The following is a 24492-nucleotide window of genomic DNA, read 5'->3' as shown; positions in this document are numbered from 1 at the left end:
TTTGTCACTTATATCATCACCTGAGCACTTGGATACCACCCTGGGAAAGCCAAGCAAAGCAAGTTTTTCAAAATAATGGTATCAGTGGACCTTTTATAGACATATTTGAGAACATTTCACAAGCACAAACACAATTCCTGAATGGGTTATAAAACAAAATTTCAAGTGGAGGGATGCAGTGAACTTTATGGCTTGAAATATATAAGAGATACACTAAGAGTTTTAGAACTGCGACGTGACTAGCACTTTAAGTTTAAGATAAGCCAGTTGGCCAACATGTCGTAAATGAAATCTCTGGCTCTCAAATTACTCTTCTGTAGAGTAAGAAGATAAAATCAGATGATCTCTGAGGTCCCTACCAATTCACTTATTTCATGGTTCTTCTTTCTCCGTATACCTTATAAATACTTCCACCGAGAATGAGATTGTAGCTCCTTGTATGTAGCCGATCTTACGGAACCTCATTCACTGAAGAATCTCCCTTAACAGAGGCTCACACAAAAGCAGAGGACTGCATTTACTACATGGAGATATGGGATGCATGACTGCTATATAGCGTGTAGGAATACATACTGAAGTGCTTGAGACTTTTTTAAGAGTCAACAAACAACCACATCCTAGATGTATCATACTCGTTTATTCCTTAGAAAAATAAGAGTGTATTGGACAATGATGCTTTCAGTTTTGATGAATATCATTCATAAATAAAAATACAACTATTTATATAAATGCCTGTTTAGATAAGTCAGTAATGGAAAGCTATAATTTCAACTCAAATTACATAATACAAAAATACACAGCTCATCCACACTGCTAAGATATCCTCAAACTCATTTAAAAAATAGGATGTCCCCAACTTTCTCAGCATTATTATAAATACAATATTACATTTGTTCTTACTCTTTTTATAATAGTTCTTTTTTCAAGACTTAAATGTATGATTTGTACTTTTCAGAATTTCTGATATATCGATCACAATTTAATGTGAAAGTCACAGATGCTGTGACAAATCAACAGTATTTATTTACACATTCACATATAACACAATGTGGTGGTCAAGTACTAGTAATAATAATTAAAAACTATTAAAATACTAAGAAAAATCACCAGTTTAACAATTTAAATGCTTTATGACAGGATAATTTATATCCAACACATATTTACAGATAGCTTTAGAAAGAAACATATCAATTTTTTCTGATATCAAAAGTATTGATAGATTTTTCTGTATTATCAACTTCATTGCAGAAGTGTTTTCATTATCTAATTTAATGTGCTGATTAAAAAAATGATATATTAACAGCAAGATTACATGTATTAGTGGTATATTTGTGTATATCAACTAACCAAAACTCAGGTTGTAAATTAAAGCCATTTAAAAGGCAAATTGAAGACAAAAATGTAACTTAAGCTGTCTTTTGTAAACTGCAACTTCCAAGTTGTGTTTTGCAGCTCCAGTAGGATCCAAAAGAATTTAACATGCTGTTTTCGTTATTTTTTTTCCTTCTCTTTTTCACATTTAATTTTTGTGTTTCTTTGCTAACTACATAAAATAGGACTCTCATCATCAACAGCTCTCCTAGGAGAAATCACGTAAGTTTGACGAGGTGTTGAGTATTATTTTCCATGTTACTTTTCTATATTTACCTGGTCTAACACTCTTAGCCATGTAGTTTTTCTTCCATCTTTTTAGGTCATTTGTTTTCACCTGGTAATCAGGGTATACTAAGGAAAATGGTCCTAGATCAAGGTGAACTGTGCCTACATATAAAATTATCATAATTTGAGGGTTTAGAATGGCAAACATGTTATACCAAAACTAACCAGGGATTCAAAAATGAACACCATCTTAAAGACACACTTATCTGAGCTCACAACATAATCTACAACAGAAGTTTACTGAATACCACACTAGCTGAAAGGAACAAACACACACTTCATGTGGTCAGAGCAGCTGAAATGGCCTTTACAGTAGTTTTGACTTCTTGACTTTGGTCTGGATTTAGAAGGGGATTGCTATTAGGATTTTCATACTGTTCATCTACCTTTAGGGAAGTGGTGTGTTCTTGAGGATTTTTGTTCTCTTTGGCAAATCCTGATGTGACACACTCTGCAGAAGGCTGAAATGGCCTCTCCAAATGAACAATTTGCTTCCCCGCTTCAGCTTCTTGTTCATATAGCAATCTTTCCACTTCCACCTCAAGCTCCAAAGTCTCCTCATCAGCTTGTACATCCAGTTGGTGCATCAATTCCTCCAACTTCTTGGCCTTGCGGAGTTCATTCTGTTGTATAATTGTACAGAGGTGTTCAGTGAGTTGCTCTTTAATCTCAGTCTTGCGCTGCAGATCTAGCTTTGCTGTAACATACTCTGCTTCGGCCCTGTCAAAGCGCTTCCTGTAGAGACAGGCACAAAGACTGGTCCATTGGTTTGCCACTAAAGAAGATATTCAAAGGAGGGCCTAGAAATAATAATTAAACTCCAGAATTGGAAAAAAAAAAAGTACAATGAAGATATGGATGGTGATATTTTATGCACACCTGTCCTGCATATCAGACAAACAAGGCTGTTGATACTGAAACTTTCACAACATCCACGTTTAGACCTTCCTAATGTTAACAACATTCTTCTGCACTGATTTCCTCTTTCCGAAGCTGTGCTTGAATGAAAGCAGGCTGAGAGGTTAATTCAGTGTTCATGAGCTAGCTCTGGTTAGGGAGAGCTCTGATTTGCAGTGTTTGTCAATTTCTGTAGCATAAATATTACCACCACCAAGTTAATTTCAAGCTGTCAATGTGACATCACTGAATGCACAACTGGGAAGAGATATACAAACTCTGCTCTCATAAACCAGTGCAACCTAGCTCTAGCAGACAACTGGTCAAGATGTAGGAGTACAACAATAGGAGAAGGAAAAAAAAAGAAAATCTGCATCTTTTGATTAACAGATTAGAAAAGGAAGAATTTTGGTGAAGATCCTTTTCCTTATCCTTATGGATGGCAGCTGCAAGGTAAATATAAATGATGCTAGGTGAGGCAATAAGCAAGCAGCAAGTAGAAAAGAAACACTTCAGGATAGGTTTAGGAAGGGTTTCTTAATCCTGGCACTATTGACAACTTAGACCAAATCCTTCTCTGTTGTTGGGAGCCATCCTGTATACTGTAGGATGTGCAGCAGCATCACACTGGCTTTCTCCCACTCCTGCTGGTAGTATCCAATACTTGTCAATAACCAAAAAGGTTTCCAGATATTACCAAAAGTCTCCTCAGAGGCAAAATGCCCCCAGTTGAGAATCTCTGGGTTAAGTTGTTCTCTCTCCATTCTGCAACAACAGATTACTGTGACTTTGGTTAGGGCATTTTATCTTCTAACATATATACAAATCTCAAAGACAGACAATGCCAATCTTAGAAGTAAGGTAATTCTACTGGGGAAGTCACCCTGTGATGTCTTTTCTTCCTTTTATATTAGGTTGACGCAGAAAAATTATCATATGCTGGTTCACTGTCTTTTGCCTTTTCCATGTAATTTGTTGTGTTTTTTTGTTTACTTGCTTTGTTTTTTGGCCAGGAAAAGCAACTGGCCCAAATTTAATCAACTGATTATTCACTTTAATAACCACTAACGGTTGTGAAAACCATGCTGCCTTACCTGTTACGATTGGCTACATCAACTCAACATAGTAAGTAATTTCTTGTACTACAGTTACAGCAAAACATATCTCCCAATGCAAGATTCTCTGTCTTGAAAAGAAATATAGTGAAAAAAATGAAAGGCTCTGATTTTAGAAAACCTATGGTTCAAAACCTGCCTTTCCCATTTACTGTGTATGTACCTGTTCTGGTCAAGACCTTTTTTGGATGTAAAGAACAGATACCCAGTCAAACCAGCTCAGGTGAAAAGTGGGTTTTATTGTAGGATACAAGAGGCAATCTCACAGGCAGGTCATCAGAATCAAAAGCTATTCTCTTTAATGCTTAGAAACCACAGTTTCTCTCATTTTGGCTTTCCAATCATACAGCCCAATATGGCCACCAGCTGTGGCTCTACATCAAATTCACTCCACTCAATTTCTAAGTGTTCCAATTCTAGGGGGAGGACTCAGGTTAGCTCTGCTTGGCTCATATCAATTTAGACAGAGCTCTTAGAGTGCAGCCATGCCACGAACCACTATTTAGTCAATGGATTAAATGATCTGCAATCGGTAGCCTATCTTTGTTCTCATCAGGTGTACCCCAAGGTCAGCATTGTACATACAAAACACAGCTAGGTTCTTAAGGAGGAAAGTGGACAACATGCGTGCAATGTCTGAAAATTCCAGTATAGTGACCCTTGGTAGTATCTTCATCTAAGTTTTGGTTTATTTGGAAAATGGCAATAATTACTATTACTTCACAGGAGTGTTAAAGATTAAGCAGGACAAGTGTCTTGCCCAGCGGCTGGTAGGCACTCAAGAAACAGAACTCCTCCTTCAGAGCACCAGAATCAAAAAACATTGTTAGTGAATCATTAAACATGTACTGTATCTAACACTGAAATTATGTAAAGTTTAAGGACCTGGTATTTATATTTGAAAACTCATATTTATATAATGTTCATTTACTGCATTTCATTTTTTAAATTGTCATCTAGTAACTATAAAAATGAGAAAACTAATGGTTTTTCAATTACTCTCTGTGTTAAAAGAACTGTTCAGAAGGAGCTTTGGTGGACATGCGAATCCCTTATTTCCATACTCTATAACATATCCTGTTTATGAATATTCTTGCATCAAGCTTAAGATTTCTGGCAACATTCTCTACAGGTATATGAATACCTTGCCCCTTCCCCCAACTCAGGCTTCCTTTCTGTGGTCTGGGGACTCCCTAGCCCAGCCAAAGTCAGTTAGTAAAGATTTACTGACTGCGCTCATGAATGCTGAATTGAAATTAAATTTGCAAATAGGTCCCTAGGTTTCCATTGATCTTTCACCCTGGATAAATCACTGCAGATTTTGCATTATGTTTATTTATTTAAAGTTCTTCTGGCCAGAAATATGCATATATATTTTTGCACAGAGTGATTTATGTTTGAAATATTGATTAATTTCACAAACTGCACTATGAGCCGGAGGGTCAGGTGGATAATACCAAATCAGAATATGATGACATATTTTGGAACAGAATAGTAAGAGCATTATATATAGCACAGTAAAATAAATTGAACTGGAAATATAATCACTGAATTGTTTTATTTTAAAGGGGCATCGAGTGATTTAATGAATGTTATTTAAAGGATTCTAGAAACTGTCTCTTGGTTTTGGTATCCTGAAATTATTTGAGAACTCAATCATTAACCCTCAGCATGTCAGTAGGTTCCACTGATCCACTTTTAGTTTTCCAGTTCCTTTTCCAAGCAGTTCTATTTGTAAGGATCAACATGTCAAGGTTTTTATCATAAGGAAGGATAGAATAAAACTACATTCTGCAATTTCTATACGGGTCCATTGGATGCTTTTATAAATCTGAGATACATTGCAGGATTGTTGAGATAGGATATATTTTTCCTATATCTTGAACATTTTGCCTGGGAATTATTTCCTTATTACTCATCAATTATTCCCATTTATGCAGGGAAAAATTTAATAAGAAAACAAAGAATGATGGAATGATCTAAAGGATGAAGCCACGGTGAAGTGGATGATGCCACGGTGAAGTAAATCCATCACTGTTTAGTTTCCTTACTGTGGTGTCCAAAGTATTACCTCATCTTTCAAAAAGATATAAAAAAAAGACTAGAAACATCATTTCTGTAATTTGTTCTCAGCTTTCATTGAACACAGTTCAGAATTAATATTTTTCATTTCCTCCCCACAGTGGCAAAGTAGAGAGAGCTGACAGATAAAGGTATTTTGCAGCTATCAGACAAATCAAAAGATGATTGTTGTGGTACGCTAAAAACATGACCATCCATAGATATTTACTTCCTAGTCCCCAGAATCTGTAAATATTATCTTATGTGGCAAAAGATATTAAGTTAAAATTTTTTTAAATATTTTATTCATTCATTTATTTATTTATTTATTTATTTATTTATTTATTTATTTATGAGAGACACAGAGAGAGAGAGCGGCAGAGACATAGGCAGAGGGAGAAGCAGGCTCCATGCAGAAAGCTGGATGTGGGACTCGATCCCAGGACTCTGGGATCACACCCTGAGCCAAAGGCAGACGCTCAACCGCTGAGCCACCCAGGTGTCCCTAAGTTAAAGATTTTGAAAGGAGTTTATTCTGAATTATTGAGTTGTACCCTAAATACAGTCACATGTATCCTTTTAAGAAAGAGGCAGAGGAAGTTTTGAGAGAGAAGAAGAGGAGGCAGTGTGACTACAGAGGCACACAACTTGGTGCAGCCACAAGCCAAGGAGTGCCTACAGCCATAGAAACTGGAAAAGGCAAGGAATGGACTCTTTCCTAGAGTCTTTGAAGGAAGACTGATCATGCCAGCACCTTGATTTCAAACTCTGGCTTCCAGAAATGTAGAGAACACATTTCTGTTGTTTTAAATCACTCAGTTTGTAATGGCAGCCCTAGGAACCTATTACAAAGGCAGAAACAGACAGCCTAGGGTCTCAGTGGTGAAACTGATCACATGTGTGAAATCTCAAGAGCAGGAGACTTTGGAAAACACATCCTAGATGAATTTTCTCAAATTCAGAGTCAATGAATGAAAAACATATTTTTGAGGATAAAAAGGATATGTTATTCTCATAGAGTTAATAATTCCAACAGGAAGAACTCGATCACAGAGTATTTTACAAGTATTTGGACCGTCTTGTGTTGTGAAAGGAGGTAACTGCATTCTTTCAGCTTTTTTTATGTTGGGAGTCTAACATTACTAGATACAAGGAGGTCTGCTATGCTTACATTCTTATTAAAATTTTTAATAAAGTTGTTTCCCACAATCCCTATTATTTTTACTTCTGTAAATTATACATTAAACATTTATGTGTGTTTGTGTGCACATGTATGCATACACGTTAGTTAATGAGAGTGTCTATTAAACATAGATGACAAACAACAATTATATTTTTTCCTGGTGTCCCTAAGTTAAAGATTTTGCCTGGGAATTTTGCCTGCCTAAAGATAACAGTCAAAGAAAAGTTCTACACATGGCAACTCTGCTTCACAAACTGATCTATGCAGCACACTGCAGCCTGGTAGTCACAGATGTGAACGGCAGCAGTAACTCTCTTTTTGGTTCAAAGTGCTGGTCTTCTTAGTGAGGTCTACCCTAGCAGTGCTCTACAGAAACCAATTTTAAAGCAAATTCTGGCCTATTCATTATCCAAGAACTTTTTGTGCAGAGAGTACTGTACCAGGTACTAAAAAACCACAGTATTATTTTCATTTAAAAAAAAAAAATCAAGGAAATCTCCCAAAGAAACTGGCTACCCTGGGGACTAGCTTACTAGTAGAAATCTAAACCACAATATTGTATCATCAATCTCTAATTTCTCAATAGCCACAGATGTAAATTTAGAAAATGATGTCTTAAAATCTTATGCATGAACAAGATACAATGCTGGTCCTAGTCACAATTGTCTACAGCTTTTCCCTAACTTCCTCAAGAGCTTAGATTTTTAAAAATAGCCTCACACATACAAAAGGATATTCACATACAACTATGTCAATATCAGTACCATGAGAAATTGCTATCTTTAGTTTGTTAAGAGACATAAAATTTTATGTAAATTTTTTTTACTATGTAAATATTACTAAAGTTTCATTAAACACATTTATATATTATGGGATGATTTCTTCTTAACCAGTAATCCCACCTAAAGCCTAAAACCATGACATTTCTTATATAATGTTTGACATACAAATGCATCCTTCTCCAGCCTCCTTTAGGACAGAATTAAAACATGAGATGATTTTTTCTGTTGATGTATCCATAATTATCTGAATTATTCATATAAAGGGCTACAAAGGCATAAGAATGTTCCTCTAGTAAACTTAGGCTACAGAGATAAAATATGCTAAAAATGTAGGATTAATTTAATCTTAATGAAATCTTGGTTACCTCCGTAATGATCTTAATAGAAATCTGGAACCTCCAGTTATCAGCTACTGATGCCATTAACTTAAGCGGTTAATTAATAAAGGCAACCCATTAAGTCTAACAGCATATGGTCAAACAATTAAAAAAAATCACAAGGGCACCACAAACCTCTTTCTTAATAAACAATGAATTAAAAACCACAATCAAGTATTTCCGCTTTATTAAATTGTTATATAAACATTCTGATGCTGTGGTTTACCCTGGACTAATGAGGCATTCTGATTGATTTCTAATGTTACAGAGATGCAAAACTGTCATTAACACGGCATTCCCTTGTGAAAAAAGACAAACCAGGATGATTAAAGCAATGCTGAAAGGACTGAAAACCCTGAAATTGGACCTAATTTTTTGCCCTTTTATCTGCTTGCAAAGTTCATGTAATTCTTTACATGTGTTAGTTCATGTTAGAAATACTCCATGATGGTTTTTTACTAAAAAAATGCCAATGGTTGAAACCAAGGAAACACATGATAGCAACCTATTATATACAGAACACAAAAAGAAAAAAAAAAAGAGGAAAAACTTCAAGCTTTCAGGACAGAGTGGTATTTTCTTCAAAATACAGGCTTTTAAAAAAAAATAAACTAGATATTCTTTCTTTGATGAAAAATGAAATGAGAACTAGGCTAATCTCTAAGGACCATCTTAGATAATCAAAATTTAATAGAGAATAGACATGGTGTTAGAATAACAGAATTTGGGGACAAGTCATTTAGACACTTACAGTCCCAAACATTACATAGCTGATAGTTTAGCAAGAAGGCAGGCTAAAATATAAATAAATAATGCAAGAAACACTCTAAAAGGAATATGAACAAGGGTGGGGAAAGTTAAGGAAGACTTTAAGAAGAGGAGACACCTGATTGAGTACAAAACAGAATTTAATGATATTGTTATGAGGCTTCATGATGGTATACCCGAAAGCTTCTGGCCCAGCTAGCATTAAATATTAGTTAATTTTGATTCCTGGTTCAGAGTTCTCTCAACTCACCGAGCATATGAATACTCGAGGCTGGCCTGATCAATCCGGTTTCTAAGGATTCCAATGTCAGCTGACACCATGTCATCTAGAGCCTGTAACTCTTTTTGAATCCGCTTTAGTTTCAAGGCCTCTGCTTGAGTTCTTTTAGATCTAGAAAAATGAGTATAATAATAAAAACATTTTAAAATCACTTATCTATACACAAGTAAAAAAAGCAACCTACTATATATATAATATGATTTTAATGTATAATTTTTAGAAATTAGAAAAAAACAGCACAAATTGAAATAAAACCAATGCTGGTAATATTTAGGTATGTCTCTAAAATTGCATTTGTGCTATTGTACCTTAACTGTTCCAATACACAAAAGAAAAAGATAATAAAAAAACAACTAATAGTTCACTTATAGGTCTATATTCATTTCATGAGATGAGAATAAGCACTGAAACAACAGATCTTTATTCTCTTTACATGGAATATCCCACAAACCTTCCCAAATTTCTAGCTTTAAATTCTTGCTAAGCCCATTTTCATTTGTCTAATACTTAGTAGACAAAAGAACTGATGCCTACATTAATTACCATTTCTTTCTGTTTGTTTTTAAAACACCATTTTTTTTATATGTCTATTTGGTTTTAACCTTCTTAGGACTCATTTCCCCAAGCTTTTACTATTTTGGTTCTTGTTTTTAGGCAGTACTACAGGTCCTCAAAATTCTTTCTGAAGCTCAAAACCCCAGAATACTGTTTACTTTTTCCTGTGCTTAAAGCACATCCAACCTCAGTCGGCACACTACCTCCAAATACATGACACACTGAAGAAACAGAATAAACAAATTCAAAAGCCAACCTTTAATCTGATTTTACTTATTTCAAAATTTCATACCCATTCTCACAGGAGACTAAAACTCCCCCAGAAAATAATTATACTGCAACTTACATCCTCCTGATTTCTACTCTATTATGCATTTTCCCTTGTTTTCTGCCTAAAGATAACAGTAGGATTCCTTTACTTCAAGTACTTCACTGGCACATTTATTAATAATCTAATCAGGTTTATTTCCTTACATTTCTGCCTTTATCAATACTTTCTGTCTTCAATAAAAAACACATAAAGAACAAGTGCTGAGGGATGCTTGGGTGGCTCAGCGGTTGAGTGCCTGCCTTTGGCTCAGGGCGTGATCCCGGAGTCCCAGGATCGAGTCCCACATCGGGCTCCCTGCATTGAGCCTGCCTCTGTCTCTGTCTCTCTTTCATGAATAAATAAAAAAAATCTTAAAAAAAAAAAGTGCTGATCCTATAATCTTTTTGTAAAATCCCCTACGAACAGCCTCCCCAAACACTCCCAAAATGAAGACTACTGAAGTGATTTCCAAAATCATATTTCACTTTCAATAATCATGTTTTTTTTCTTGAAACATTAAGTTCAGTAAGTTGCATATTTCCTACGTTTCATAAAACATCAAGGGGGAGCAGATGGAGAAAAAAAAATTGCCATTTGTGAATACATATATCCTTGACAGATGAAATTCCGAATCACTCATACCTACCTGTCTGTCTCTCTAGCCCTGTCCCTTACCCTCCCCTGACACATACGCAAGCTTCAATAACCAATAGTTTTTCCAAGCTTTTCTGGAGATCTGAAAAGAAAATGCCAAGAATGCTTGCTTGCATTTCATTCTCCTTATTCTCAATCAGTGCTTCAGCGACTGAGCTTGGTTTCCTAAGGCCACAGCACATGGTAAACTACAAACTAAAAAGGCAGAAAGAGTGGGTGAGGGTTCGCAAGTGGCTCAAATATCAATGCTACTGTTGGAAGCCAGCACAATGTAGTAAAGGAAAAGCAACTGCTAACAAACTGACATTGGAAGGTGACAGAAAAATTGAAGTGCACATAGTATGGCAGAGTGCTCATGATGGTGACCTTGAGTCACTGATAAAAGGTTACATCATGTATCAGCGGGGGCAGGTAAATCATTCAGGAAAAATGTCCACAGAAAATACAATCAAGATTTCTGGGAGTGGAAGTCACTTAAGTAGAATAAACAATCTTACTCTTCTAACCTGTCACACAGTCAAGCCCTCCCTTGTCAAAATTAAAACCTGTGTTTGTTGCTAGTGCCCTTATACTGGTCATTGCTTCCTTATTAGAATGTGTAGATGGGGGGATCCCTGGGTGGCTCAGCAATTTAGCGCCTGCCTTCAGCCCAGGGCGTGATCCTGGAGTCCTGGGATCCAATCCCACATTAGGCCCCCTGCGTGGAGCCTGCTTCTCCCTCTGCCTGAGTCTCTGCCTCTCTCTCTCATTCTGTGTCTCTCATGAATAAATAAAATCTTAAAAAAAAAAAAAAAATAGAATGTGTAGATGGTTAAAACTGAAAACACTGATGTTGATTCTGAAGTTTTAACTGCACCTGTATTCACAAATTCGGTACAATCTATGCTTACAAAGTCCTCCTTAATAAATCAACACTGGAATTTTAGTATCATTTGTAAAACATAATTTGTTTAGTTAGCCTTAGAAATAATGTCATAGAGAGGCGCCTGGCTGGCTGAGTCAGTAGAGTAGGTGACTCTTGATATTAGGGTTGAGTTCAAGCCCTACACTGGGCATGGAACCTACTTTACAAAAAAATTTAAAAAAGGAATGTTGTAGAGAAAATGTCAATTTATCAAAAAACAAGGGCAAACACATATAAAACATGACAGAACTGATTGCAGGTTACAAACAACCACTCCTAATTCAGGGTGCCTCACCTTTCTGCAATAGCTTTAGCCAAAAGAGCTTTCTTACGTTTATTTTTCTCTTCCATTAGCCGTTGCTCTTGTTGGAGGACTTCCCAACGAGATTTTTCTTGCCTAGGGCAAAAAAAAAAAAAAAGTAAAAATGAGTTTCTGAAGCCCTATCCTACACCTTACCAGTCTCAGTTCCCTATGTATAAAATGTAATCAACCAGATTATGTATATTTTCCTTCAAAAACCCTCTTAAAAGGAACCCATCTGCAGCTCATTATTTTGTTCTAATAGGAACAAAGATTATGATTTAAAATAAAGAAGGCTTACATAAACTGGCCCTTTGAAATCCATTATATGTGTATAATCTAGGAAGCCACAAACTGGAAGCCAGAGTACTATGGCATTTCTTAGGAGTACAAAGAAAGTTGTATAAGTTAATTATGTATTATATGCAAAATGGAGATCAAAATAAATTGGTATGTAGCTAATGTCACATTCTATCTTTTAGAGTTTTCTATAATGAAAGTCTCTATCACCTTTCACCCTTAGGACAACAAACAATGCTTATTTTTTCAATTTCTCTCAGTTCTCAAACATTATGAAACAGAGTGGAACACTATGAGCTAAGATCTGAATGCTGCGCTACTGAGAAACTTCAAAGATCTGAAAACAGTCTTCTGTCTGTCCAATTCTGGAAGAGGTATATTGAAAATTTTCCATAAAATCAACAACTTGATGTCAACTCAACATAATGACAAAACTATTTATTCCTATTATTGTCAATTCTTATGGCCATTGTCTCAAAATGCTCTAGTCCCAGACTCATTAACCACTTCTAAATTTATCGTTTTCTTTTCATTCCTACAGCCTCCACCCTGGTGCTAGCACTGGTCCACTTTCATTTTAACTATCGCAGGCATCTTCTCACCAGATGCCAGAGTTCCAGCTCAGTGAGCACCCTCTCCCAAATGTGCCACAACACTGACACCTGCATTTTTTCTAAATGTTGTTTTGATCAGGGCATCTCTCCCTCAGAGGCCTTGGTGATAACCAACTACACTGAACTCGATAGATAGGAACCCTCAACTTCCATATCCTTCTTCGCTTCCCTCATTCTCCACTATTCTCTGGCCTCGCTTTTGGATCTTCCAGAGAAGTGAGATGCCATCTCTGAGCACTCTTCAGGATAGAGCTTTCCCTTTCCCTTTCTTATAGGCTTAGAATTCCTCTTTGTCAAGAATAGTTCCTGAGATTGCATGTCTTCTATGAAAATTCTCCCGAGTACCTAAAAAAATTTATTTTCCTAACAACATTCAATCTAAATTGTCTAGCTTAATTTAAATCCACCCTCCCCAACTTGTGTCAGGCTGGTGCTGGCAAATTACGCTTAAAAACACTTAAGTATATGCACTCATTCAATGCTGATCTCATAATTCATATGGCTTTATTTCTCTTGTAAAAATGATTTCTTGGTTGTGAACTCAGAGCACAGAATCTGGATCAGAGAAATCATACGATACTTCGAAAGACTCAGAAAATGGAAAACAGAAACAAATGGCATCCTGATCAATCAGAAGGAAACAAATAAGAATGGATATTAAAACTAAGCTATAGAATTCACAAGTGATAGAATGGCAATTTCCAAAAGAATGTTTCTAAACTAAATTCTGGAGGTAGTTTCTAACATAAGCACATTAAACAAAGAATAAAAAGAAATCTAATGATGCAGGTGAATTGTTTTATTAGTCCTCTCAATTTCAACTTTCCTTTGAGCATCCCTTCATATTGTATCTCTTCACAAATACTTTTTTCTGGGCCAAAGTATATGGAGCCTGGAAAGTAAAGACTGGTTTGATTTGGGGATGAGGTGAGGACTGCACATAAGAACTGTTTCTAGTGAGGGTAAAGGGCAGAGACTTTGGATCTGGAAAGACTTGTAAGTGAACCCCAACTCTTCTACTTATTGGCTATGTATTTGATTTGGGAATAAAGTATCTTTTCTGAGTCCAAGATTTCATCTATAAAGTGAAAATCATGAACAGGTACTGGAAGCTGCTGTGAAAACTAAGTGACATAACCTGTATAACATGCCAACACCAACTGGCTTACCATACATTTATGGGGTAGCTATTCTTTCAAAGACTATTCACTACACTTCTAGGTTAGAATTTAAAAGAGAAAAGGTTAAAACTCAATTTCTTCAAAACGTAGTGAAGGAAAAAAAAAGTAAAATGGAAAAAAATCTCATTGATATATAGACTTACTAACAATTCCACTTTCTTTTTTTCCATTTTGCAATCTGGCTCTGGGGGTAGAACCTCGGTGTTTTTGTGACTATCATGGGAATTCTCGAATCCTAGTTCCCTTGGTTGACTTTCAATACCCTGTGGTTTTCCATTACCAACAGGAGAGGTGAGTGTCAGAGGACTAGGAGGAACAGGGGGAGAAGAATGTGGTTTTGGACTATTAAAACTTGGTTTTGGTGTGGAAAGCAACTGCTCTGGAGGTATTGAGGTTGATCCCTCTTGAAGTCCAAGTTTTTGGCTCTGCTCTTGAAGGGCTTTTTCTCGCTGAAGTTGTTGTCGACTTTTCTTCACAGGAAGACGCCGCTGTGGTTCAAATGGGTCTATGTGAAAAAGAGAATGGAGCAGCAAATAATTAGGGTTTCTCTAAGAAAATAAAGTATTAACATTATTAAAACTTTGACAGTAATTCTACAGGATTTCTCCCCCCTTCTCTATCCAAAAAAGCCCAGGGAAAAATAGCCATCTTCTTGTAGCATTTTGACAGTTCTCCAATCATACTGTTAATATTTAACAAAAACTGTCCCAACTCAAATTTACCTTAAAAGAAGTCCATTTGTCTGTTGAGTTAGGCCTCAGAATAAAAAGGTTTCCTTTTCAACTTGAATTGAGAATTGCCTAAAGAATCAACTAATTTGACTAAACAAGGTACACAAATGAATTCTTGATAGGTCTTAAATTTGATTTATGATTCTATCTGCTCTCCTGAAATAAAATGGTGGTTACATTTACAAATGGACTGCACTTTGTTTCTTAAATAATAGCAGATCTTAGGCTAATTTGATACATAGATAGACGTTATACATAAAGTATAACTGAATGAAGTCTCTTGTTTCTAAGAATGCTAGTTAACCCTCAATTGCTAGCTTTCATCTTCCAGAGCAGTGCAAGGTTGTGTTCCCCAAAGTCAATTAGCCATTAATCAATATATGCAAGCTAATTTTAATAGCAGCCTGAGCAAACCATAGAGGGAGGTAAAACAACTGGGAGAATTTTTTTTTTAAAAAGCACTACTAAATAAATATTACCCCCATTATACTTTTTGGGTTGTCCATGCCAGTGTTAACTTTGTAAGGCAGAGTACTGGAGAATTTGACTCACATTTACACTATGTTTAATAAGATCTGTAAAGGGTATTGTTTATAAAATGCCTGGGAAATGAAATTGTGGTAAGTCCTTGTAAACAAATTCAAAAAGGACTTTTAAAATTCTGCACGTTGACTTCTGAAGCAACACAAGCCTTGTATCTATTTCTCCAGAAAGAGAATTAAAAGCTCTGGAGTCATAGTTCTGGTATTGCTTTTGTCCAGCTCAGTAACCGTAGGCAAGTCAATTAATTATTCCATACCTCAGTTTCTTCATCTGTCAAACTGGCTGAACATTTTACCTACTCTATTTAACTCATGGAGTTGGTGCAAGGATTAAATGAGATAGGTAAAGAAAATGTTTTTAAAAGATAAATGTACCTCTGAAAGTAAAATGTTATTATTGTTGACTTTTGTCAGAAACACAAAGTAGCCCCCTTTATCTTAGGATAGGAACTCATTCTTGCCTACTGATCTTTATCCACACCATGAGAAAATACCATTGAGCCTGTTTTACTTTCCAGTTACACTCAATCAGCTGAATTAATAGTCCCTATGAAATCCAGTACTGCAGCTTCCATTCTATTTTGCATTTTCACAGAACCTGCATATGAAATTTAAAATGCTACAATAAAGTAAAAAATAATAAACCAAACAATAAACAAATCAGGCCAATTAAAAATAGAACATATGATATAAAAACTCCTAGAACTATAAGTCATTAGAGCGAGGCTGCAGAATGCAAGATTAATATATAAAAGTCAACTATTTTCGTATGTCTCAACAATGAAGAAGCAGAGTCTGAAATTAACCTTTTGCATTAGCACTAAAAAAAAAATGTAATATTTAGGAATAAATCTAAGAAAGTACAAGATCTATGAAGAAAACTACAACTCTGATAGTGAAACCAAAGAACTAAATAAATAGAGAGATATTCAATGTTCATGAATAGAAGATTCAATACTGTCAAGATGTCAATTCGTCCCAACTTGATCTATGGATTCACTGCAATCCCAATCAAAATCCCAGCCAAGATATTTTTTGCATACCGACACAATGATTCTCAAGTTTATATGGAAAGGCAAGCCTCAGAACAGCTAACATAATATTAAAGAACAAAACTGGAGGACTGGCATTACTCGACTTCAAGATTCATTATAAAGCTACAATAATCAAGACAGTGGGTATTAGTGAAAGAATAGACAAACAGACCAATGGAACAGAACAGAGAACACAGGAATATACAAAATGACCAATGAAATAGAACAAAGAACCCAGAAACAGGTTCATTCATGTACGCAGCACTGGTATATGACTGAGATAGCATGAGCTTATCACAGCAAAAGGTGGAATCATTCAGTAAATGGACTGGCTATGTAGAAAAGATAAAATCAGATACATAACTCACACCATATAAAAACAAAACATTCTCTAAATGGATTATGGACTCAATGTCAAATCAACACTTTAAAAAATTCTTATTAGAAACACATTTCTTTATGCAATGTTTTGAATCTGCTGTAGCTTATAATAAAAATGACTGTTAAAAACTCTTAATTGAATATGAGGATTAATATCTTATGGTAGGGTACTACCACCTCATGGTAGGGTACTAAATTCTTAAGACACAGAAATGTTGATGAATTTGATCATATTAAAATTAACTACTTTGTTATTTAAGATAAAAGTTATAAGACAAGGTAAAAGCTGGGAGAAGATATTCAGAGGAGAAGATATTTGTAACATATCCAGCAAAGAACTAGGATCAAGAATAAAGAATTCACAAATTTTTTTCTTTAGACATTGGTGGCATTGTAGCAGCACTTTTTTTTTATTTCTACTTTTTAAAAAATTTTTCTATTTTATTTTTATTTTTTTAAAGATTCTATTTATTTATTCATGAGAGACATAGAGAGAGAGGAGGCAGAGACATAGGCAGAGAGGGAGAAGCAGGCTCCATGCAGGGAGCCAATGTGGGTCCCGATCCCAGGACTCCAGGATCACGCCCTGTGCCCAAGGCAGACGCTCAACCGCTGAGCCACCCAGGCGTCCCTATTTCTAATTTTTAATTAAGAAATAAGTCATACATCAAATAGACATATATGTTATGACACAAATCTAACCTGTACGGATAATTTAAAAATAGTAACATTTTAACACGTAAAACATCACATAATTGCTATTTAACGATAGACATGTTATCCTCTCTTTTGGAACACACAAGATCATTGTATTTATTGCTCTCCAAATCATATTACTCCCATTTAATTGCCAATACTCAATTCTCTCTCTCTTTTTTTTTTTGCCAATACTCAATTCTCAACCTTTTTCTCCTCCTGCCATGGTGAACTCCTCCTAAATGATAGCACCAAAACACAGTGTAAAGTAATTATGTGGAAAAGAATGACCTGTCATTCTATGTTAGACATGAAGCTAAAAAGAAAAATATATCTTTATTATTTTAAAAAATCGATATATTACAGCTATTTGTGTAACTTGTCTTAACTTGACTTCATCATTACCAATACTTTTGAAATTCCCTATGTATTTGGCCCTTCCTGATAATATTCCCTTGCCTCTCTAGTATCCTGCATGTCCTGTATCCTTTGATGTCCTATATTCACAAAAGAACATACCTGCTTTGCATGATTTTGATCTTCTACAAATTAGGTATCAAGTTGTATATATTTTTCTCAATTGCTCTTTTCATGCATATTTATGAAATTTACACATTAATACATGTGGGTATATTTCATATATTCCCATAGCTGTAGAGCAGCCCACTGGATGATTATATCACAATTTATTAATCTACTTTTTTTTAAAATATTTTATTATTTATGAGAGACACAGAGAGAGGGTCAGAGACATAGGCGGAGGGAGAAGCAGGCTCCCTGTGGAGAGCCTGATGCGGGACTTGATCCCAGGACTCCAGGATCATAACTTGAGCCAAAGGCAGATGCTCAACCACTGAGCCACCCAGGTCCTCCATATTTATCTTTTTTTAATGAACATTTGGTTTGTTCTCAGCTCTTTAATATTAAAATACGAATGCTAAGAACATTCTTTCTTAATGTGCATATGGGTTTCCCTAGAGTACTGTCATGCTTATTTTCGCTGGCAACCAACTCCATCTTCATGGATTACTTAATTATATTTTTAGGTTGGAGAATAGCTGGAAGGAGCCTTAAAACTTAAAAATCCAGATCTTCTAAGTTTTATACATGAGAAATTCCAATGCAAAAAGATTTTGAGGCAGAGCTAGGAGATCTACATGCCAATCACTGTGTTTGGCTATGAGCATACAAGGATGCTAAGTATGGAGGTCACAGACTAGTGGTTGGGGTCTATGCTCTAACATCCCACTATGAAATGACAGGCCTTGAAGCTAACATCCTTCCAGGCCCTCTCTGTCCCAAATTGCAGAGATATTTAGAAATGTACTTCTACATAATGAATCTATAGTTTTAATTTAGTCTATATTAATCCTTCTTTCTCTTGGCAAACTCACCTCTGCTAACACACAATCTCTGTGAAATCTTCCCAAGCTCCACCCCAACCCCAGCACAGTCAGGTTCCTGCTAGCTCTATAACAAGCTCTTAAAAAAATAAAAATAAAAATAAAAATAAAATAAAATAAAATAAAATAAAATAAAATAAAATAAAATAAAATAAAATAAATAAAATAAAATAAAATAAAATAAAATAAAATAAAATAAAATAAAATAATAAAACAAAAAAAAAAACAAAAAAAAACAAGCTCTTATAAACTATCTATTATCCATTATATTATAGTCTATCTCCTCACCAGACTATCAGCTCTTTGAAGGCAAGGATGATACCTTGTTCATCTTAGTGTGTAATACAGAAGCTGATACTTCTTTGAGTCAGACCAGAAGCAAGAACATTTGTACTCTGTACATTTGAATACGTGAACGAATGTTCAAAACAAAGAGCAAAAGAATTTGAGAACATCAAACTAGATGGAGTCAATTAGTTCCACGCTGTAGTATAACCTTGATGATGCAATTTATTTATTTATTGTTTTAAAATTTATTATTATTTGTCTTTGATGATACAATTTTTAAAGGCCTCTGGACCAGTCAAAAATTTGTCCATCCATACTCCAATCTACAGTGGCCCTATGTTACTACTTTAGCTCCTTTCCCCCTGGTCAGCCTTAGATTATTTTTACACCTATGCTAATAATAATGCTAAAATTTCTACACCTGTGCTTGTTTTTACAGACTTACCTGAGCAACACCCAATTTGATCACAAACTCTAATCAAAAGCATGCCAGGGCCCATTTTAATTTTCTCCCAAAGTAAAATATATAAATTACGGTACTCAGCGCGATGTAAAGTAATGTGCACTACCAGGATCACCCATACACAAAACTTCATAAAGTTCCAACCACAAGCAAAGCATAGTTTATACCACCAAGAGTTTCTCGCTAAGTAGCAGCAAAATTAACTCCTTCATTAAAAGGAAAACAAAGGGATCCCTGGGTGGCGCAGCGGTTTAGCGCCTGCCTTTGGCCCAGGGCGCGATCCTGGAGACCCGGGATCGAATCCCACGTCGGGCTCCTGGTGCATGGAGCCTGCTTCTCCCTCTGCCTGTGTCTCTGCCTCTCTCTCTCACTGTGTGCCTATCATAAATAAAAAATTAAAAAAAAAAAAAAAGGAAAACAAAACAGTACAAGTTCCAGCGAAGGAAGCACAACATCTTTGCTTTACAACAAAGCCAACGTGTATGATTTCACACGTACCCTCCCAAAGACTCTCGGTTCTTCTCACTCTCGACAGTTAGAAAATCACAGAAGTCATCTGGCAACCAGAAGTGAATGCAAGGCTCCAGATGTATTATGAAAGGCATTGCCATCCTTTCGTGTTTATTCAGATCCCTGTGCTCCCTTCTTCCCGACCACTGTCCACTTTTATCAATTCACCACAAGTCTCACACGCCCCTCCTCCTCCTTTTACCCGACCCCAATCCTCCAGCCACTGATTTATGCAGCAATCTTCCCATTGGCGACGGCTAGGCCGTAGGCTCACTTCCTCTCCCAAGTCCCATTCCTTTCACAGGAAAAAAAAAAAAAAAAAAGTCCACTCTAAATCCCCGGAACGGATTCCTGAACTTCCTGGTCTAAAAGAAGACCCCGGTCCCCTGGACCAGCCCCTCCCGCATCGGCTCCCCAGTCCAACTACCTCCGGAGCCCCTCAATCCCCTCCTCCCATTACAGCTCCTTCCCCAAACAGGGACACAGTACCCTCCTTCCCGCCCCCTTCCCCCTCAAAAGCTGCAGCCCCGCCCCTTTCCCCTCAACAGACCCAAAGATTAAACCACCACCGGCACGTCCCGTTACCTTTAGTCTGCCTTAGCCGCCTCAGCTCCTCCTCAGAGAAGCCTGCCCAACCCCGCGCCATTGGCCTCGGCTGCCAGCACCCCCAGAGCGCCCAAACCTCAGAGCCCCGACTGCCAACACGACTACCCGGGCACATCCGGGTTCTTCCCCGGCCGCGGCCGAACAGCCAATCAGCGCGCCGAGCTCTGGCTCGAAGGACCCCTCTCGCTCGAAGCAGGGTCCGGCCCCCTCGGGTTGTCTCCAGCAGTGCCGGACGAGTTGCCTGAATTAATCTCGGCCACAGACACATTCTTGTCTTCTCACGTGAGTCGGCTCTACCTCCCTGGCTCCTGTTCTTGTTGCATTAATAGCTTCACGGGATAAGGGGAGAAGTGGCGATGGGGATGAGGGGGAGCTAGACAGGCAGGTAGGAAGTGGCTACCAGTCGGTGGCGGCGAGGAGCGGACCGCCCCTCGGGTCCTGTGGGGCGTCATGGGGGCGGAGCCTCCTGGGTGCTGGGTCTGCCGGGGCGGGGGCGCTCCGGGCAGGTGGGACTGCGCTGGGACTTTTCTGCAAATTGACTTAAGAGGATGTTCAGAGTTAGGGTTTTAGTTGTGAAGAAGCATTTCAGGGGGCCGGGGGGTTGGGGGGGTATCATAAAGGGAAGGGGACAGACACGTTAACAGGCTTTCTCTGCGTAGCTGGGTCTCCCACGGAGCGTGATGGGAGGTGGTTTCCGTGACGTTGTGAACGATTCCCTCAGATCTGGAACTTCTCCTCAGGGATGCCTGTATCTCTACTGAAAATGAGCCCTCGTCAGCTTTCGTCCAGAGAAGTCCGTGTCCAACAAGGCCGGCGCTGGGGCGCCGACACTAGGCTTTTCTCTCCCCGGAGGCCTGATTCCATCGTTCTGGTTCGACCTTGAGCTCCTGTCTGCGCTTCCATTTTCTCCTTTCCAGCAAGATCTCGAAAGATTAAGATGCAGAATACATATAGATCAGGACGATTTAAAAGAGACCAGTTGCTCTTATTTTTCATGTTTCTCATCACCATATTGCATTGAAAAAAAAAAAAAAACCACCCCAAAACGTTATTTTGGCTTACATTACAAAATCCCAAGTGTAACTTTTGGTTTTTAGTGTGCCAGTATTTTTTTTTTTTTTTTCAGTTGAAAAAGTAGACTGGAAATAAAATGCCACACCGAGAAGAGTTTGGAATGAGATTTTCAGGTTAAGATAGGAGACCAGAGGTGAAGGATGTTGGGAATTCCTCTTGTAACCTTTGAACTTAAAAGTGATTTCTGAAGTTTTAAGTGTGCACAAATTCTTCATTTTAAATGTGGACTCATTTTTCCTTTTTTTTTTTTTTTTAAGTGCAATTCAAAAGGATTGGCGAGATAGATCATACAGTTTGGGGACATAGATTAAATGTTTAAAAAATACGAATTTTGGGGCGCCTGGGTGGCTCAGTGGTTGAGCGTCTGCCTTCGGCCCAGGGCATGATCCTGGAGACTTGGGATCGAGTCCCGCGTCAGGCTCCCTGCATGGAGCCTGCTTCTCCCTCTGCCTGTGTCTCTGCCTCTCTCTCTATCTCTGTCTCTCATGAATAGATAAATAAAATATTAAAAAAAAAAAAAAAGATTATCAAGCAGGTGGGGATCATTAGTACCAATGGTAATTACTTTGGTTTCCCATTTATAAGCATCAGCCATGTAGTAAAAATGAAGTACCTTGTATATCCCATGTTAAATTTTATACATGAACTCTTTTTTTAAGCTCTGAGTGAACTTCAAGAATTACCAATAATCGTAATAGAAATGGAAATTATGGTATTTTAAAAGGTTTGCATAAGGCCTGAATGAGAACCCAAACGTGAGGTTATAGTAAAAAATAACATCTGTGTAAAATTACAATTTCCACTTTGCAAGGTTCTAACTCTTGTTTCTGTTGGCTTTCCCTCATGGTGACTGGTTTCTTCAAATGATGTGTAATGTGTTATTGGGAACTTAGCTTCAGAGAAGTTTTTGCTTGTGAAAGTCCCCTGTATCTTGGATTGAGAGACTCTTTGCAGAAACACCTAGTGTATAACAGAATATTGATGCCTACTAAGCCTTCAAATAAATGTTAAAAGACTTAACTTTCCCAAGTTAAGTATTGAGATGAAACATTTCCATATTTTATGCATTCTGAGATTCCTTTTTACGAATTTCTGTGATGGTGAATAACATTAAACATCCATTTCTTACTTACTGCTATTTGCAGCCATGGACTCATTGGTTAGTAAATAAAAAAATAAAAGTAGGTTGAGTAGCATCAACATGCCATTTTATTTTTTATAAGCCTTAAAATAATATTTTAGCAATATTCTGCAGTTTTCAGTTTAGGGATTTTGCACATCTTCTGTCAGATTTATCCCCAAATGGTTAATAGCATGACCCATTGTAAGTAGCACTTGTATTTGATATTCAATTTTTGTATCTTCTATATAGAAATAAAATTGATTTATGTTTGTTGATCAACAGTGGTAAACACTAGTCATGGCAGCACTTTTTTAAGGTAGATTTCAGTGGATTTTGTACATGAATGATCATGTCTGCAAACCACAATTTTGTTTCTTTCAAATCTGCATACCATTTATTTTCTTGCCTTATTGCATTGGGTAGCTAAAGTCAGTCATGGGTGTTCCATGCCTGCATGACTGTCCAATAAGAACCCTAGACGACAAGGTTTAGATGACTTCCCTAGTTGGTGATACTTTGTATGTGTTGTCATGCATTATTGCTGGGAGAATTAAGTGCAATCCATACAATACACTAAGAAAGGACAACTGGAAATTTATATCTGATTTTTTTCTGGACTCCTCTCTAAGTGCATTTGCCTTTGCTGATTTCTTTTTTAAAGAAGATGTTATTTATTTATTTGAGAGACCGAAAGAGAGAGAGCGAGCGAGCACAAGCCAGGGGGAAAGGCAGGGTTAGAGGCAGAATCAGGCTCCCTATTGAACAAGAAGCCTAACTCATGGCTTAATCCCAGGACCACAGGATCACATCCTGAGCCAAAGTTAGATGCTTAATCGACTGACCCACTCAGGTGCCCCATTGCTTTTGCTAATTTTAATCCGTATCTGTTTACTATAATAAACTATAATTGTGAGTTTATAACAGCTTTTCTGAGTTCCTTGAATCTTTCTAGTGCTAATTTAACAAAACTAAGAGGGGCATGGAGACCCCCAACACCTATTAACCTTTTACTGACTAGGTTTTGTGCTGATATCACTTCTGTAATTCCTGATATTGTAAGATAATTTGTATCTTGTTTCTTTTTCTGATCACTCCCCTTGCAGGTTTACCAACTCTATTTTTATTAAACAACCAGCTTTTGGTTTTACAGAATTTCTCTTTTTATTAGTTTAATACATTTTTTGTTTCTTCTATAATCTTTACTATTTTATGCTTGCTTTGGGTTTATTTGCTCTTCTTTTTAAAGTAGAAATTGAAGTTCTTTGTTTAAAACCTTTCTTTTTTTCTAAATAAATGTTCAGTGCTATACATTTTCTTCTATATACTGCATTAGCAGACTCCCATGAATTTTGATATATTATTTTTAGTACTTTTAATTCAAAATGTCTTTTAGGTTTTTTTTTTTTTCATCTTTTAGTTACTGATTATTTAAAATTCTGTTGCCTAGTTTTAAATATCTGGAGATTTCTGGAGACCTCTCATTTATTTTTAATTCTGTTGTGATCAGAGAAATAGTTTGTATAATTTGAATGCTTTTATATTTAATGAGATTTGTTTTATGGCCCAGAATGCAGTCTATCTTGGGAAATGTTTTGTGTACAAATAAAATGAATGTGTATTTTACTATGGTTAGATGGAGTGTGTTAGATGGAATGTGTATTTTACTATTGTTGGATGGAGTGTTCTGTTAATATCAAGGC

The 24492-nt window shown here is 36.8% G+C and overlaps 1 protein-coding gene across 2 annotated transcripts; it reads right to left on the bottom strand.

Annotated features, from left to right (window-relative positions):
• Nucleotides 1-617: 617 nt before the first annotated feature.
• GORAB (golgin, RAB6 interacting) lies at nt 618-20715 on the bottom strand. Of its 2 annotated transcripts, XM_041772487.1 has the most exons (5): nt 20575-20715; nt 14089-14446; nt 11841-11942; nt 9093-9233; nt 618-2394 (listed from the first exon to the last, which is right to left on the bottom strand). In XM_041772487.1, exons 1-5 carry the CDS (start codon nt 20708-20710, stop codon nt 1938-1940), a joined length of 1194 nt encoding a protein of 397 aa, XP_041628421.1. In that variant the 5' UTR covers nt 20711-20715; the 3' UTR covers nt 618-1937. The 2 variants fall into 2 exon arrangements, with proteins under 2 accessions (XP_041628421.1, XP_041628430.1); XM_041772496.1 differs by lacking the exon at nt 20575-20715 and having other exon boundaries at nt 14085-14223.
• Nucleotides 20716-24492: the final 3777 nt, after the last annotated feature.

Source organism: Vulpes lagopus, chromosome 1 (assembly GCF_018345385.1).
Source record: "Vulpes lagopus strain Blue_001 chromosome 1, ASM1834538v1, whole genome shotgun sequence".
NCBI classification, from domain to species: Eukaryota; Metazoa; Chordata; class Mammalia; order Carnivora; family Canidae; genus Vulpes; species Vulpes lagopus.
This window is presented reverse-complemented; position numbering and strand designations above follow the sequence as displayed.

Coding starts and splice junctions, on each gene's coding strand:
- GORAB (XM_041772487.1), bottom strand. CDS start 20,710: ATGTGCCCGGGTAGTCGTGTTGGCAGTCGGGGCTCTGAGGTTTGGGCG. Junction 9,234..11,840: donor GCTAAAGCTATTGCAGAAAG/GTGAGGCACCCT, acceptor TCATTTTTCTAG/ATCTAAAAGAACTCAAGCAG. Junction 2,395..9,092: donor CTCGAGTATTCATATGCTCG/GTGAGTTGAGAG, acceptor CTGTCTCTACAG/GAAGCGCTTTGACAGGGCCG.